General features: G+C 43.3%; 1 protein-coding gene across 1 annotated transcript; it reads left to right on the top strand.

The window, feature by feature from the left end:
- Positions 1–517: 517 nt before the first annotated feature.
- On the top strand, positions 518–17,937 carry CUNH5orf15 (chromosome unknown C5orf15 homolog). Its single transcript, XM_037129914.2, has 3 exons — positions 518–691; positions 13,784–14,316; positions 16,473–17,937. Exons 1-3 carry the CDS (start codon positions 553–555, stop codon positions 16,602–16,604), a joined length of 804 nt encoding a protein of 267 aa, XP_036985809.2. The 5' UTR covers positions 518–552; the 3' UTR covers positions 16,605–17,937.
- The last annotated feature ends 385 nt before the right edge of the window (positions 17,938–18,322 follow it).

Genomic DNA, 18,322 nt, shown 5'->3' with positions numbered 1-18,322 from the left:
TGTGGTGTTCATTTTACACCACAGAGTCCCTTCCAGGAAAGTAAACTCCACACAAGTAGGGGTTTGTCTTCTTCACTGCTGTATGCCGAAACATGGAGAAGTGCTAAATATTTGCTGAAGACTATGGGTAAAGATAAAAAATAAATAAAACATTTGCTTATAATCCCACCACCCGGCCTTCGCCATTGTTAACATTCGTTTCCCCGAGGACTTTAGGGATCGGGGGATTAAACAGTCAGCTCTTCCGCTCAAAGACATTTGAAAGCACTTTAGTCGACTGCGAGGTGTCCCGCAGTGCGGGAGACAGGGACGGGCTCGCTCGGACCCTCTTTACACCAAGCACCGCACATCCTTAACCGCAGCCGACCTGCGAGGATCCCCTCGGCCCCAACTCCCACCTCCTTTCCTCGGTATTTCTCTTCCCGGAGCCCCGCTCCTGGACGCGACGTCATCACGCCCGAACGTAAGGGCCAAGGGCCGTAAAACCTGACGCAATGCCTGACGTCATGACGTAGAGCCTAGCAACAGCCCAGGTTCCGGGCAGAGTCCGTTATGGCCGCTGTCGCTGTGAGGAGGATGAGTGGGGCTTTGCGAGCAAAGCTGCCGCCCAGGCCGGGCACCCAGGTCCCTGGAGGCTTGGAGCGGCCGCTGGTCCTGGCGCTCCTGCTCGCGTCCGCCACCGTGTCCAGTGGTAAAGGGGGCGCGGCGGCGGGGCGGCTGCGGGGAGCCCAGGGGACCGGGACACGCAGAGCCGGGGAAGGGGCGCTTCCGAGTGTCCTGAGCGGACGGCGCCGCTAGACGGGGCAGGGTCGCTATCGGCCCTGGGTGGCTGTCCGAAGGGGTCCGAGGACGCAGGGCTCTAAGACGCCCGAGGAGAGGGGCGGAGAGGGGCAGGGACCCAGGAGCGGCGAGCGCGGCGTGCAGGGGGCGGGGTGTGTGGCCCGGGCTTCCCAAGGGGCTGCGGCGCGGAGTGGCGCTGGGGGGCGTCTCCGGAGCCCCTAGGAGCGGGTGGTCGGACGGCGTAGAGGGGGAGGCGGGGGAGGTAGGTGCGGAGGAGGCGGCCGGGGTTAGGGGTTGCGGTGCGGGCAAAGGGCCCCAAAGGGAGGGCACTCGGGCACGGCGCGACTACGGTGGGCAGGAGCGGTGTCCGGGCGGAGCTAGCGCAGTACTTTGGAAAGCAGTAGTGGAGGGGAAAAGCATTCTTTGAATGCTAGCGTCTCTGAGCTCTGGATCTGGTGTTCGGTGAGGAGCCAGCCTGCAGGGGCTCGCGGGGAGGAGGGGATTCCAGGCTGAGGGAGACTCCTTGTAGACGTGGTCCCCCTTCACTGTGTCATGGGTGAACCAGTCGGTCTTGCTCCATTTCTTTCTCTAAAATTTTTATTTATTGATTTGGGGTGGGGGAGTAGAGAGAGACATGAATTTGTTGTTTTACTTATTTATAGTTGTATTGGTTGATTCTCGTACGTGCCCTGACCTCATCGTCATTATGGGGACGGTGGCCTAACCAACAGAGCCACCCCGCTGGGGGCAACCCTGCTTCATTTTTAATGGCTGTATAGGACTTAAGTATTTCCTTTTTAAAATATTTATAATTTTTTAATTGAGGTATCATTGACATAGAGCTTTGTATTAGTTTCAGGTGTACAACATACATAATAATTTGATATTTGTATACACGGCATACTGATCCCTGGAGTAAGTCTACTTACCATATGTTCTCATACATAGTTACAGGTTTTTCTTATAATAAGAACTTTTAATTAAGATTTTCTCACATAACTTTCACAGATGCAATACAGCATTGTTAACTGTAGTCACCATGTGGCACATTAAATCCCCTGACTTATTTTATAACTGAAAGTTTGTGTTTTCTGACTGTCCTTACCAATGCTCCTCCCTACCCCTTCATAAACTGCCATTCTGTTCTCTGTGTCTGTGAGCTTGGCCCTTTTTGTTTGTCTTGTATTGTTTTTTTTTTTTAAGGTTGCACATATAAATGAATGGTATTTATCTTTCTCTGTGTAATGCCCTCGAAGTCCACCCCTGTTGTCCCAAATGGCAAGATTCCACTTTTTTATGGCTGAGTAATATTCCACAGTTATATATCCAAGATCTTCCTTAGTCATTGGTCCACTGACGGGCACTTGGGTCGTTTCCATATCTTGAGTGTTGTAAATGATGCTGCATGGTTAAGTATCACTTTGCTTAGAAATGTTACATTGTGAATCAAGACATTGAAGGGCTTCACTGAGAAATGAGGAAATCTATAAACCAGGGCCTGAGGCTTAGGGGGAACAAATCTATTTATAAGAACTTACAGTGGTTAAGCAGTATTTTATTTAGTAGTCCCTTTTTTCCTTCAGGCCAAGACACAGTCCTGCTTTTCTCCCTTTTTGGAGTTTTTGGATGGAAAACAGTGAAAGGGATATCATTTTCTTATTGCCAACAGGGGCCGTCTAGACATACATTCTCCTATGAAAGTGCTGTGGTTGCCGAGGGTGGGGCGAGTGCCCCCTCCCCCCACCCCACCCTGGAAGTGTTTGCAAGTTTGTGGAGAAGGACTGTGGTCCATTTTCCCGAGGCCCTTCCCTCATTAGTAAAATATAAGGAGGCTTTCCCTGGCTGGTGCAGGTAGTTGTGTTCCTAAAGCACTTAAGAGGTATCATTGTTTGGGTCATTTAATCATCTAAGAAAAAACTGACATTTAAACATTTACATTTCTTGCTGGAATGTGTAAGATATATGGTTTGGGGAATATATGGCTAGTAACTGTAGTTTCAGAAGTTACTTCCCCCCTAAGAGATGGTTGAAAATCCTTTGATTGGGGCAGGGTAAGGGAGGGGGAGTGTGGAGTATTAAGGTGTCCTCTTGTATAGCTTTTTATTTGTTAGAGCCCCAGAAATATTGCCCAACTAGAGTGGGGCATCTCAGGAATTCTTTTTCTTTTTCAGTCATTCATATATATATATATATATATACACACACACATGTATATACATACATAGATATATATAGTTCACATCATTCTCTACTGAAAATAACTTTAAACTAACATATATGCTTTTAATAGGGAAGTGACTTAATTGCAATATAGTGTAGCATTTATAAAGCATTGGCTAATATGAGTGTTTTTATAAGCATGCCTTATGATCTCAAAGTATTACTCTTGTAATCAGAAAATTAAAGGCTAGATTGACTGTGTTCCATTCCAAACTTCAGTAAGCACATGAAGTTAGAAAGTTACAACCTCAGATTTATTTAAACTTATTCCTTATTAGGTTTCTTAAAATTTCTGTGCTTCTGTATATTCTTGGCAATCTGCAAGAATTTTTAAGTTTTATGTTTTTGTTTTTATAAGGTCTAAAAAATTAATAAAAGCATTATTTTGGATCGCTGGATGGTCACCTTATGACCAAATCTTGCCATGCCATTTCAAAAGTGTCTGCTTTTTTACATTTGCCCACATATTTGCTCCAAAGCGATCACCTAATTTAATGCGTAATGTGTTTAATTTTGAGGTGTAGGTGTAGGTGGAAACGCTGTGCCTCCTTGCACAACCAAGTTTAAAGACAACAAAATTTTAGTAAAAAAAAACCATGCAACCAAAACACAGAAAATTGAACTATACGGAAGTTTGACAACGAACCACTCAGCCAGACCAGTAAGAGGGGCAGAGCCAGCAACTGGCAGAACGGGGTTGCACAGGAGGGCAGTGGTTGGCCCATCACCGGCGTCACTGGCGTGGGGTTTCGATGGGTGGACCCACTGAGGGCACAAGGCGGCAGGCTGACGCGGTCACACATTCGTGCTCAGATAAACCAGGCAAAGGAGTGAGCAGTGAGATGGACCTCGCAGGCCCCAGCAGTGGGAAGCAGCAGAGGGGCCCGCTATTGCCCCTCTTTGACCCTGCCCCCACATACAGTGTCACAACCCAGCAACCTGGGTGGCCCCGCCCTGGTGAACACCTAGGGCTCTGCCGCTCATACATAACAGGGGTGAACAGACCAAATCATTACGGCTCAAGAAGAAATCAAAGCTCTAGAGCCAATAACTCTAAGTGACCAAGAAATAGCCAACCTATCAGATGCACAGTTCAAAACACTGGTGATCAGGATGCTCATAAAACTGGTTGATTTTAGTCACAAATTAGAGGAACAAATGAAGGCTAAACTAATTGAAATGAAGGGAAATGCACAGGGAACCAGTAGTGATGGAAAGGAAATTGGGACTCAGATCAAGGGAGTGGACCAGAAGGAAGAAGAAAATGACCAAACAGAAAAGGATAAAGAAACAAGAATTCAAAAAAATGAGGAGAGGCTTAGGAACCTTCAGGACATCTTTAAACATTCCAACATCCGAATTATAGGGGTACCAGAAGGGGAAGAGGAATAACCATGAGTGGAAAATTTATTTGAACAAATAATAAAGGAGAACTTCCCCAATCTGGCAAAGGAAATAGACTTCCAGGAAATCCAGGAAGCTCAGAGAGTCCCAAAGAAGTTGGACCCAAGGAGGAACACACCAAGGCACATCATCATTACATTAGCCAAGATTAAAATGAAGGAGAGAATCCTAGAAGCAGCAAGAGCTAAGGGGACAGTCACCTACAAAGGAGTTCCCATCAGACTGTCAGCAGATTTCTCAAAAGAAACCTTACAGGCAAGAAGGGGCTGGAAAGAAGTATTCCAAGTCATGAAATCCAAAGATCTATAACCAAGATTGCTCTGTCCAGCAAAGCTTTCATTTAGAATGGAAGGACAGATAAAGTGCTTCTCAGATAAGATCAAATTCAAGGAGTTCATCATCACCAAGCCCTTATTATATGAAATGTTAAAGGGACTTACCTAAGAAAAAGAAGATAAAAAAGATGAACAGTGAAAGGAAAGCAAACTCACAGTTATTAACAACCACACCTAAAACAAAAGCAAACTAAGCAGACAGCTAGATCAGGAGCAGAACCATAGAAATGGAGATCATATGGAGGGTTAGCAACAGGGGAGTGGGAGGGGGAGAAGGTACAGAGAATAAGTAGCATAGACGGTAGGTAGAAAATAGATAGGGGAGGGCAAGAATAGTATGGAAAATATAGACTCTAAAGAACTTTGAGACCCGTGGACATAAACTAAAGGGGGGGAATGGTGGGGGAGGGTGGAGGGGAATGAAGGGGGGAAATAGGACAACTGTAATGGCATAATCAATAAAATATATGTATTTTAAAAAGTAGGTATGATGTTCTGGGTGGGTTCTGTTAAGTCAAATATTAAATTGTAAAAATGTAAAACAATGCAACTCTTTAGTAATTGTTTTGGAAAATATTTTCATCAAAATATTTTATTTGTATTAATAGTTCATGGATTTATATTTTCTCAATAAAGTAATAAGTAAGAATCTGAAAAAAAGTGTTTAATTTCTTATTTTTATGGTAATGTTTCCCAGTCCAGTGTGTGAATTAATTCTTAGGGTTCCCTGCATTCTCATTTGGGAAAAATTGCTGTAGTTATGTTAAGGCAGTGGGTTTTTTTTTTGTTTTTTTTTTAAGATTTTAGTTATTTTTCGAGAGGGGAAGGGAGAGGGAGGGAGAGAAACACCCACCTGTGCTTGCCTCTTGCACGTCCCCTACTGGGAACCTGGCCCACAACCCAGGCATGCACCCTAGACTGGGAATCGAACTTACGACCCTTTGATTCACAGTCTGGCACTCATTCCACTGAGCCATACCAGCCAGGGCTTAAGGCAGTGGGTGGTTTTTTTTTTTTTTAAAGATAATTAAATTTAGGAAGTTTTTATTTTTTAAATGTTAAATTTTAAGTAGAGAGGTAATACCTACTAAGAAAGGGTAGAAATGGAACATTTAGAAGTCTAAAGTAATATATTTTTAGAAGTTCAGCAATCAAATCCATAAAGTCAGCGTTATCACTTTGTTCTTCTTATCTGACAGGATCCACTTCTCTGTTTTAAAGGAGTGGAGGTCCAGGAGATTGATCTAGTTTGCATCAAATGTTTTAGATGAATTTTTAGTTTGTCTTCCTGTCTGTTACTTCTAAGTTTCAATTTTTGGACAGTACTAACACTAACTAGTTCTCCTCCCACTTGGTGCTATGTATCGGAGTTACCACAACACACAGAGTGAAAATGGGGATGTCTTAGGAGAATGAGTGGATTTTGTTGGGCCGGAAACTCTGGGAGTGCCTTTTCCCAGGGCGCAGTAGGTGTGAAGGTGCAGCTTGGGCCGTGGTGCGGCGAGAGAGGGTCAGGAACGCTCTCAGGGACACATGGGAGTGAAGTCGAGGGGGCCTGGCCAGGCAGGGTCTCGTAGGCTGTTACGAGGACTTGGCATTTCGTTTTTGAGAGAAATGGGGAGCTCCCAGAGGGTTTAATGTTTTTCGAATACAGTCGACATTCTATGTTACTTTGTGTTAGTGTCAGGTGTACAGCACAGTGGTCAGGCAGTCATATACTTTACAGAGCCTTCTCCTGACAGTTCCAGCGCCTAGGCGGTGCCATACCTGATTACTACAGTGTCATTGACTGTGCCCTGTGCTGTACACCCGGCACTTGGAGAGTTCCCAGGGGGTTATAAACAGAGGAGGAACGCCGTCTAACTTAGTTTTTACAGGACTACAGGACGACTCTGACTGTCCTGGAGAGCGGACAGTGGGGCTTACTGTGGAAGCAGGTGGATTGTTGAGAAGGCTGCCCTGGTATGTGGGTGAGATGATGGCTGGGGCAAGGCAGCGGCACTGGAGGGTGGCAGGCCTGCAAATTGTGCATGTATTTCCAAGTTAGGTTCACAGATTGGATTTGGGGTGTTAAGAACGTGATGACGCCAAGGTTTCTGGTGTGAATAGAAAAATGAAGTTGCTGTTAACTGAGAGAGAGATAGTAGGTAGAACAAGTTTTTTTTTTTCAGTGGGAAGTAAAAATGCATTTTCAAATGAAACTTTTGCCATGGCCAGAGTAGCTCAGTGGATTGAGCATGGGCCTGCGAACCAAAGGGTCGCTAGTTTGATACCCAGTCAGGGCACATGCCTGGGTTGCAGGCCAGATCCCTAGTAGGGGGCAAGTGAGAGGCAACCACACATTGATGTTTCTCTTCCTCTCTCTCTCTAAAAGTAAAAAAATATTTAAAAAATAAAACGAAACTTTTTATTTTGACCGTAGATTCACTTGCAGTTGCCAGAAATAGTGCAGAGGACCTGTGTGCCCTCCACCCAGCTTCACCAGCAGTTACGTTTTGCAGAGCTGCAGGGCAGTATCACCATCCATGGGTAGACATCGGTCTGGTGGAGGGAGAGCAGTGCCGTCACCCTGAGGACCTCTGGTGTTGCCCTTTTCAGTCACCCCCACTTCGCTCCTGGTCACACCCCTCCTGAAATCCTGGCAGCCACTATTGTGTTTTTTTAGTTTCATAATTTTGTTATTTTGAGAATGTGATATAAATGGAATAGGATGGTATATAACTTGTTGCGATTGCTTTTTTCACCCAGAATAATTCTCTGGAGATTAATCCAAGTTGTTTCACTTTATTGCTGAATAACATTCCATGGGATGGATGGGCACTACACTTGGTTTAACCATTCATCTGGTGAGGGACATCTGTGTTGTTTCCAGTTTCCGGCTATTATGCATAAAGCTGCTGTAAACATGCAGATTTTTGTGTGAACACAGGTTCTGAGTTCTCTGGGATTAATGCCCAGGAGAGCAATTGCTGGGTCATATGGTAGTTGCATATTTAGTTTTTTGAGAAATTACCAGACTGTTTTTTGGCATGGCTCTCCTATTTAATATTACCACTGGTAATATATGAGTGATCTAGTTTCTTTGCATCCTCACCAGCATTCGGCATTGTCATTTTTTATTTTAGTTATTCTGATAGCCGAGCAGTGATATCTCATTGTGGTTTTATTATGCATTTCCCTAATGGCTCATGCCTTTTCATGTGCTTAGTTACCATCTGTACACAGCAGGTCTTGGAATAAGGTTTTGTTTATCATTGTAATATTGTAGGGACTTAACTCTTGTTTATATCATATAGCTTGTGGCGAAATTGGTTTAGTTACACTTTGTTTCACTTAGGGTTGCAAAACCTGTTGACAGCTGGTGAGTGAGGATGAGGGATTTAGTGTATTTTCTCAGGTGAAATGTCTCTCTGAGGCTTTTGCCCATGTTCTCATTGGGTGGTTTTCTTCTTCACTTTTGAGTTTCAGAGTCCTTTATGTATACTAGGTACTAGTCTTTTGTTGGATATGGGGCTGAATAATATTCCTCCCACTTGGTAGCTTGTCTTTTCATCCTTACAGGAAGGTCCTTCATGGAGCAAAAGTTTTTAATTTTTATGAAATCCAGTTATGAATTTTTCCTCTTACGTATTTTGTCTTTGGTGTCAGGTATAAGAATTTGTTCCCTAGTGCTAGATTCTAAAGATTTTCTCCTTTTTCTAAAACCTTTGTAGTTTGACCTTTTATATTAAAGTTTGTGATCCATTTTTTATTTTTATATAACTGTGAGACTAATGTCAAAGTTCCCTTAGCTTGTTGATATGATTGATTACATTGATTTTAAATATTGAACCAGTCTTGTATTCCTGGAGTAAACCTTACTCCAGGATGTTCATGGAACATCGTTCTTTCTATATACTGCTGATTTCTGTTTGCTAATGTTTTGTTAAGAGTGTTTACATCATGTTATGAAAGATGTTAGTCTTTAGATTCCTTTTTCTGTAGTACCTTTAGTTTTGGTATTGTTGTAGACGATCGGCGGGTAAATACACACTCTTGGAGTCCGGAACTGAATTGATAAAAAATTTAATGGCCAAAGATTTTTCCTGCGCAGGGGTGAACTTCCCCAACTGTGACCGGAGTCACGTAGCTACTCAGAGCTACAAAATGGAAGTCGCGCCTGGCTTACAGACTACTGGGTATTTATATTTTCTAGAAAGCAAGCAAAGGCATACAGAAGCAGAGGTGGCGGTTAGCTATTGGCTTATTTAAAAACGGCGAGGGTCCCTGATTGGTGGGTGCTGCTGCTGGCAGGCACTTTCTGGCCCGGGTTAGTTACCTTATTTGGCTAGATTTTAAACCCAATTGTTCCCGGATGTTTGTTCATTACCCTGTTCTAGGAACTGCAGATTTAGGGTTGGGTAATGCCTTAGCTTTAATTTTCCTAGCTGGGTATAACAGTATCAAGAGGATAATGTTAGGTTCATAAAATGAGGGGTGTTTCCTCTTTTTCTATTGCCTGGAAGAGAGTGTATAGAATTGGTATTAATTCTTTAAAAATTTGGTAGAATTCTCTAGTGAACCATTTGGGTCAGAGATTTCTTTTGGGAGAGTTTTAAAATTTAATTTCCTTAGTAGTTATAGGATTATTTAAATAATGTATTTCATATTGGGTGAGCTGTGTAGTTTGTGTTTTCAGACTGGTTTTATTTAAATTTTCTTTTCTACTTGGCTTTTTATGACGTTGCTCTGGCAGCGGAGGGGGAAGGAGCCGGGTTGCTGCCCCGCCCTGATAGAGAGAGGTAGGAATTCCCACTGGTTACCTCTGGGCAGGGGTGGGAGTTCCGGTCCCCCTCATGGTCTCCGCCCACGTAATGGGGGCGGGGTGGCCTTGTTGCTGCTGGGCTTGACTCTTCAGTGGGCCTCCTGGCTCCACCCCCTGTCACAGTCTGCGCGACGGGGATCCAGGCGCGCCCTCGGGGCCTTCCCTGGTGTGTATGGAGTGTTGTTGCCTGCGGAGGAGCAGTCATTGTGTGAACGTTTTTCTTGCCAGGATGTCTCTCTCTCCCCTGATCTGGCTGGAGAGAGCAGGCTTTTCGTGGGGCTCTTTCTGTACCCTTAGTATTTCCAGGTTGCTGCCTTATTCAGCTCCAGGTCTGCAATACTTGAGGCAAAATAAACAAACAAATAAAAAACCCGGGAGGTCACCATTGGGTCATTTCTCAGGTCCAAAGGTCTATAACTTCTCTGCCTAGTTAGTCTCCACCTTTCAGAGTTATCGTGTGTTATGTTGCACTGGGTTGGCCAAAAAGTTTGTTTTTTTCCCATAATGGCTCTAGTAACACTTTGTTGTCTTTAACTTCATTCAAAACAATTTGTTAGATTGTATTGTGACAGCTGTCTTATCAGCCTGCTTTAAAAAAAAGCCTTATCAAAATTGGTAAATTTTTGTGCAGTCATTTTAATATTGATGATGGAAGAAGATAACACAACATTTTTGGCATATTATGTTTTATTATTTCAAGAAAGGTTAAAACGCAACTGAAATGCAAAAAAGATTTGTGCAATGAATGGAGAAGGTGCTGTGACTGATCAAACATGTCAAAAGTGATTTGCGAAGTTTCTTGGTAGTCTTGACATTTGGCCAAGTAACTCTTTGCTGTGTGGCTGTCGTATTCACTGGAGGATGTTTAGCAGCACCCGGGTCTCTACCAACTAGAAGCCAATAGCAGCAGCCAACACAGTCAAAATATCCAAATCAATAGTTATTGGTAAAAATGAAAAAAAATGTCTTTTATTTTATGGAAAAAATGTAATGGACTTTTTGGCCAACCCAACATGCATCGTGGAGGACTTTAATTGTGTTTAGTGGGAAGAATAGGGAAATGTACGTTTACTCCGTCTTCCCCGGGGCCGGAGTCAGAATTCACTTTGGACGTGTTAATGTGGGTGTCCGCCATCTGAGAGGAGATTTCAAGTAGGTAGTTGGATTCATGAGCCCACAGAGTTCAGGTAGTTACGGGAGTTCTCTTCTGATCGCTCCATTTTCCCAGAGAAGTTAGGGAGTGTAGTCCGCAGTTGAAAGTGAGGACAGCGGAGGTGGTGTGGGAAGTTTGAGGACGGGAAAATGTGGATGGTTTCCTAAGGGAGAGTAGGGTGGATGCACTAGGAAAATACAGTATAATTGCCAACAGCATTTCGGCATTGAGTTTAAAATGAAGTAAAAGCAGTGGCATGGTTGTATATTTATTTTCAGCCATGCTCAGCTGTGTGGTGCTGATGGAGTCAGAGTTTGCTTTAGCTTGGGATGCAGCCTCACTGAGTATGTGGGACAGTGAGCAAGGGTGAAGGGAATTGAATGCAAGAGAGGGCCACTGGTGACCACAGAATGGAATCTGGGTCAAGAGGGATGAGAGTGTATTGGGTGAGGGTGGGGTGGTGTCCCTGAGGGTCTGAAAAGGTGGAGCAATCGGGGAGTCGCAGTCCTGATGGATTCAGAATACCAGGGAATGAACTTGAAGGACTGGAGGGCAGGTCAGTGAGTGGGATGCATGGAATTGAGGTTCTGGAAGACCTGTAGTGATAATGAGCATGGGAGTGAGAAGTTAAGGCGAGGGGGAGGGCTGGCTCCTCAGAATAGATACAGGCGGTGAAGGATGTTGAAATCAAGACAGTCCTTGGGTAGAGTGAACTCTAGCCAGAAGCTACACTGATGGTGGATTAGGGACCCAGACGGGGGAGTTTGCAGACAAAGGTTAGTGGGTGAAAGCAGATGACAGGAGAATAAGGCTGGGGGGCATGTAGGGAGGGGAATGGGGGGCGAGTGTGGAAGGGGCTCCACCCCTTCTGTGGTAGAACAGTTCCCCCTCCTCCAGACTCTGCTGGGCTATAAGGATGTGGGAGGAAAAAGGGCTGTTCATTAAAAGGGCTGCAGGGAAAGCGTGTCCTTAAGGGGGATTCAGGTTTCAGTTATGGCAAGAAAGTGAAGGATGGAAGAAGGGATCTGCTGGGGAGTGACTGTGAATTCTGGAGCGCACGTGGAGGGAGGGGCTTGTGGGCATGGAGAGGGGTGGGAGCTGGGGCCAAATTATAACCATTCCCGCCCCGGGCTCTGGAAGTATACAGGACTTCTAAAAGTCAAGCCTAGAAAAATAATTTTTTAAAAAGTCAAGGTTTGCTTGTTGGCTCCAGCTTTAAAATTTTATTTTAAAACATATTTTCTAACACTTTATCAGAGAAATTAAATATATCTGAGAAATAGCAATTTGTAAATGCCTGCCTGCCTGAATTGTAACTAAATTGAAGTGATAAATATATAATAATTCTTGTAAGAAATTCCTGGTAGTCTTGGCTAGTGTGGCTCAGTGGATTGAGCACCAGCCTCTGAACTGAAAGGTCACTGTTTCGATTCCCAGTCAGGGCACATGCCTGGGTTGCTGGCCAGGTCCCCGGTTGGGGGTGTGTGAGAAGCAGCCGATCAATGTCTCTCTTGCACATCGATGTTTCTGTCCCTTTCTTTATCCCTCCCTTCCCCTCTCTCTAAAAAATAAATAAAAAGGAAAGTTCCCGTTAATAGTTTTCTTAATAATGTACTCAGTTGCAGCCCCTGCTTATTTTTTTTATTCTAGTGAAAAATTTCAAGGAACCAACTGTTAACAACTGTTTTAAGAGAATTTTACTAATTTACTAAAATATTTGTTTTGAGGTTCTATTCAGCTCATTCGAGATTAGCTGTTTATTTTTTCAATACAGAATAGATGTCAGCTGCGACACGCACGCCGGAGGATTCACATAAACAAAGACTTGTCTGTGAGACTGTTAATTTGTGTGCACACACGTGCATTTTTGAAAGCCCAGGAATGATTTGGTTCAATCTTAGCTCTGTAAGTGTTCTCCTTTTCTGTGGTAGATGTAAAAATATTGTCTGAGTATTTCAAATCTCACGCTACGAGTTTTTGAGTATACCAGCTGTTCTTGAAGCTGTCTAGCATTTACTGCGTTAGACTGTAAATCAGGAACACTTGAATTTCAGTGGGCGTGCCTCTGAACTCCCGGCATATAGGGTTACTGCTGGAACTGATTTATTTTTTTAATTTTAATTTAAAAAAAAGATTTTATTTATTTTTAGAGAGAGGAGAAGGGTAGGGAGAAAGAGAGGGAGAGAAACATCCATGTGTGGTTGACTCTCATACGCCCCCTACTGGGGACCTGGTCTGCAACCGAGGTGTGTGTCCTGACTGGGCATCAAACCACAGACCTTTCAGTTTGCAGGCTGGTGCTCAGTCAACTGAGCCACCCCAGCTGGGGCTGCTGTAGCTGATTTAAGTCTTATTTAGGAAACCACGCTGAGTGGGTGCAGCACAGGGAGAGAGGGCTTGTGCGTGTCTGGTGTCACATCCCTAGGTTACTTCCCTAGTGTTTAACATAGTCTAGTTCACGCTTTGCTTTTAAGCTCCAGTTTCCAATTCTTTCCCTTTAGGAATTTTCCCTTTCTTCTTTGTAAGAATGCCTTTTCTTTCTTTTTGGAATTTGGTAGATGTGTAGGGGGCATCTTTCAGTTGTAGTATCACTTAGAAATGCTGTGTACGTTAGCTGTTCTTGAATTTGTTGCATTGTGTTGAAAGTACTTAAGTTCACATTTCGTATCTAGCGTGTGGCTTACTTGTAAGCGTCAGCCGCGGTCTTTCCGGTCCGGGCGTGGGCTGGAGCCTGGCTGGGCGAAGATTGCTGAAGTCCACCCCCGTGAAGTGAAGACCTCGGGCAGGGTGAACGTGCTGTGGGGGCTTGGCCCCTGGCACCTGCAGTCAGACCCTCCTTGTTCTTTTTTTTTTCTCTTTTGGTGCAGGCAGGTCTTTCCTGCTGCTTAGTGGTTATCTGATGGATAATCAACTTAAGAAAATAACTGCTGCCTATTGAGACTTGTTAACTAATTCTCAAGAGCAAGATATAGGGATTCAGTACAGAGAAGTGTTTAGTGGAAAATTTAGGTAAATGTGCTTCTAGCTCACTGGATATAAAATTAGAGATTTCAGCTTAATGTTCTTTATTCCCTTTTTTTTTTTTAGCTGTGTTGCCAAGTGACTCACCAAACCAGACTGAATTCCAGAAAGATGTTTCTACTGCAAGCATGAGTGCAGTTTTAACACATGAAAAACAAACCAAACCTCCTCTTACTCAGATCCGCACCACTCTCCCCGCCCCCACCAGTACGGAGAGGAGTGGGGGGGCATCTGTCTCCCCTCGTCCCTCACCAACCACTTCTCTGTCCCAAGAGGAAGCTGATAACAACCAAGACCCAAGCATAGAAGAGGAGGATCTTCTCGCACTGAATAGCTCTCCATCCACCGCCAAGGACACGCTGGACAACGGGGACTACGGAGAAGCAGACTACGACTGGACCACCAACCCCAGGGACGACGCGTCCAGTGAGGTGGCGGCGGAAAACAGGGGCTACGTGGAAATCGAACAGTCAGTGAGATCTTTTAAGACCCCGCCGTCCTCACATACAGAGGAGGAAGATAGCCATTTCTTTTTTCATCTTCTTATTTTTGCTTTTTGCATTGCTATTATTTATATTACATATCACAACAAAAGAAAGGTAAGTTTGGGGATTTTTAGCCCTTCTAGTTGCCCTGTAATATCTCAGTCATACTTCTTTTATCTTTTAAGATTTTATTTATTTTATTTTTAGAGAGGGGAAGGGAGGGAGAAAGAGAGGGAGAGAAACATCGATATTCGAGAGATGTGTCGATAGGTTGCCTCTCACACGCCCCCAACTGGGAACCTGGCCAACAATCCAGGGATGTGCCCTGACTGGGAATCGAACCAGAGACCTTTCGGTTCACAGGTCGGCACTCAATCCACTGATCCATACCAGTTGGGGCATCAGCCATATTTCTTATTAATGTTTTTTTTTTAAAGATTTTTTTATTCATCTTTAGAGGGGGAAGGGAAGGAAAGGAGAGAGGGAGAGAAACATCAATGTATGGTTGCCTCTCATGCATTCCCCGCTGGAACTGGCCCGCAACCCCAGGCATGTGCCCGCAACCCAGGCATGTGACTGGGGATCAAACTGCAATCCCTTGGTTTATAGGCCCGTGCTCAATCCACTGAGCTATACCAGCCATGGCTTATTAATGCTCTTTATGATTCAGGGTTTTTTCTTTAGTGAAGTTTAAAATGGTAAAACATTGAGATGCCTATACAGTTCATGGTGTATTTTAACAAATTATAGACAGAATGGTTTACTACATGTGCTTCTAAGAAAGGAAATAAAGTTATTTTTAAATGAGAAAGCCCCAAACCCAGTGATTTTTTTTTAAACAAAAGGTTTTATGTCTTAATTTTGCATTGCTGTTTCAGTGGGAGTATTGTAGAGAAAGAAATGTAGTGCTTTTAATTAATTAACCGTTGAACTTAGTGATATTTTAATAACTTCTTCCTGGTTGTAAAAGTTTATTTTAGGGAATTCAGAAAACACAGGAAGGTATGGAAATGAAAATGTGGGCAACCACCCAGAGCTGAGCATCGTTAACATTTGGCGCATTTCTGGTCTACAGATATGTATACAGTTCAGACATGTATGTGCATGTGATGGTTTTTAAATGAGTTTGATCTCACGCAGAGTTTTGTTTTACCTAATAAGTCATGAGCATTTTACGTTATCATTAATGTTCTTTAAAAACATGATTTAATAGCTACATGGCTTATTTAGCTATTAAATTTTACTTGAATATTTTAGTTTTCTCGTTGAATATTTAGAAGATTTGCAGTTTTCAGTTCAGAAATGATGTTGTGCCCTGGCTGGTGTGGCTTGGTGGATTGAGTGCGGGCCTGCCAACCGTAGCATTGCTGGTTCAGCTCCCAGTTGGGGCACATGCCTGGGTTGCAGGCCAAATCCCGAGAATGGAGTGCAGCCGGACATTGATGTTTCTCTCCCTCTCTTTCTCCTTCCCTTCTTTCTGTAAAAATAAATAGAGAAGATATTTTTTAAAAAAAGAAATGATGTTGCGGTGCACATTTCTGTACCAGAATTGGTTTGTTGGGTTCCATGAGGCAGAGGAGGCTTACGGAGGACTGGAAGGATAATTCAGTGTGAGGGGGCGTCTTGGCAACTGGCCGAAGAGGTCAGCTCTTCAAATACTGAAAGGGAAAATCAAACACACAATGTCCTTTTTAATACTCCCTGGTCAGGAAATCTGTTTTTGACTTTATTGTAACTTGGGTTGTGATTCCTGGAAAGTCACCTTTGCCTTTGGGGCCTGGATTTTCTCACATGAGAAATGAGAAAACTGACCAGGTAATTTCAACGTGCCTTCCACCTTTGAGAATCAGTGATTCTAAAGTCCTGTTGGTTACTTGTGGCTTAGTGGACTGTCAGTAGCTTTGTGAATTTGCAGGTGGACAAAGTTTGGAGTGCCAGGGATATTCTTCCCGGTGTTTGGTGTCGGGCCATCTCTAAGCCCCTAAGGGACGTGTTAAAAAGGCAGGCGTCTGGATTCCACCAGTCTCCTGCCCGGCTCACCTCTGAATCACTGCCAGGGACCAGTCTTTAACAAGCACTCCACGTAAGCTGACGCTTGGGAGACACCGTTTAGTCTTGTTTACAAGGTGGAAGACAAAATAGCCCTTTTGTTGTTGTTGATATTTTACTTTTTGCATTTGAAGAGAGGGGGGCTATTTCAGTTGTTATAAAAACTTTTAGCATCTCTTCCATTTTCTTGTGCATATCTAATTTGTTTTGTCTTATTCCAGATTTTCCTTCTGGTTCAGAGCAGGAAATGGCGTGATGGCTTTTGTTCAAAAACAGTGGAGTATCATCGCCTAGACCAGAACGTTAATGAGGCAATGCCTTCTCTGAAGATTACCAATGATTATATTTTTTAAAGCTGTGTGATTTGGGTTTGCTTATTATGTAATTTTATTTGCTTGACTTTTTATATGATACTGTGCAGGGGTATGCCATAGGCAATTGGTATTAAACGAGAGGTGGGTCTCTCTTTATTTTGCCTTGGTGCTTTGGAAATTAAATGTCACAAACAAGGAGTGTATAATTTTCATCTACACTTTCAGAGGTGAATTCTATCAGGTGTCCAAAGTGTGGAGCTAAGCATTTCCTGTTAGTTTTCATTGTTTTAGATGTCTTTATTTTACTTCTGGAAGTATTAGTAATGCTACTTTTAAGAGATCCCAAACTTGTAACTAAATTCTAACATACCTGGTACTGCTGACTCAGATTTTTTTCCTGCCATCCAAATACTCTTTTTAAGGACACTTTTTTTTTCTCCCCAACTGTTATCTACAAGGATGTATGTAATAATACTTTGCATATAAGTAACATTTTTCTTCTCCAGGAAACTTGCTTTGGATATTTTGGATAATTTAAACATAATTTAATACAAACATAATTTTAGATAATGATAATGTTCAATCCGATCACAACTTTAGGTCAATTAATAAACGTTTCTAGAAATTTTGGCACTAGAGACTGCAGTTTGCAGTGGACATGGGTAACATGTTATAGTGATACTAATTTTTGGTTTGAATTACTGAATTAAATTTAGAGATAGAAATTGTGGTAAAATGTTAATACATGTACAATTGCTTTTAGTTAGCAATTGATGATAGCACGGGTTCCTCCAAGCTCTCAGGCAGGGGGCAGAGTTTAAAATTATATCAGATTTTTTTCACCTTATTATTTTTTAGTAAATTTGAATAAATTTTGGGGGCCATTATCGCTTAAATAATATTATATTTAGGTCTTTCAAATTAAAATTAAACTTAAATGGAGTTGTGTACGTAAAGACTATATGTGTACACTGACGTCTTCTCCCACTGTACCTGTTCTCCCTTTTTTAATTTAAACAGCGACTGGAAATTACTGTGTTTTATTTTAGCCTATCTGTCATAAAGAATTGATCAGTGTGTAAATACGTGATTTGAACCATGGTTGGCTTACAGGTGTCATGATAGCCTTTAGGAGAATGTAGCCCCTGATGTGTGTTTAGCACCCGCTCACGAAGCCCGGCAGGCGAGGAGGCAGTGCTTTGTGCAGAGATGGGAGCGGCGGGGCGGGACAGTTTACTGTCCTAACGAGGAAGGGGAGCACAGTGGAAATATACCTGCACTGTTTTATTGCAGTAATTTTTTAAATATCTGAAATTGTATTATTTAATATTTTGAATAAGATTTCAAAAAATAAATGGCAAAGTTATATCAATCTGTGATTTCATGAGAATGTCTTATTTTAATGATGACATGGGGTCCTTTATCTGGGTGGGGACCGGGTTAGTGCCATATCTGGGGGGACGCTGAACTGACTAACTTGCTTTCGTCCCTTTTAGCAGTAAGACTGTGCCTCTGAATTCCACTTAATTTCTAAATGCTGCTTCAGGTCCAGTTACTGCTAAGTACTGAGGTTGGAAACTGCTGCAAAGTAGGGTTGCAAAGGGAAGTAAAGCAGCTAAAGCAGTGTGTGCGCTCCAGCGCTCCGGCCCGTGGTCTGCCTGCGGGAGCCTCCCCGGTCCTGGGGGATCGCCCCTTGGTGCATCCAGGGTTCTCGGGCTCTTCCCCATGGCACGTCTGCCACTCCCGGCCCCGGTTCT

This window comes from Artibeus jamaicensis, unplaced genomic scaffold (genome assembly GCF_021234435.1).
Source record: "Artibeus jamaicensis isolate MK-2021 breed Jamaican fruit bat unplaced genomic scaffold, CSHL_Jam_final contig_786, whole genome shotgun sequence".
In the NCBI taxonomy this organism is placed as follows: Eukaryota; Metazoa; Chordata; class Mammalia; order Chiroptera; family Phyllostomidae; genus Artibeus; species Artibeus jamaicensis.
Note: the sequence above shows the minus strand (reverse complement) of the source record. Positions and strands in the feature narration are given on the sequence as shown.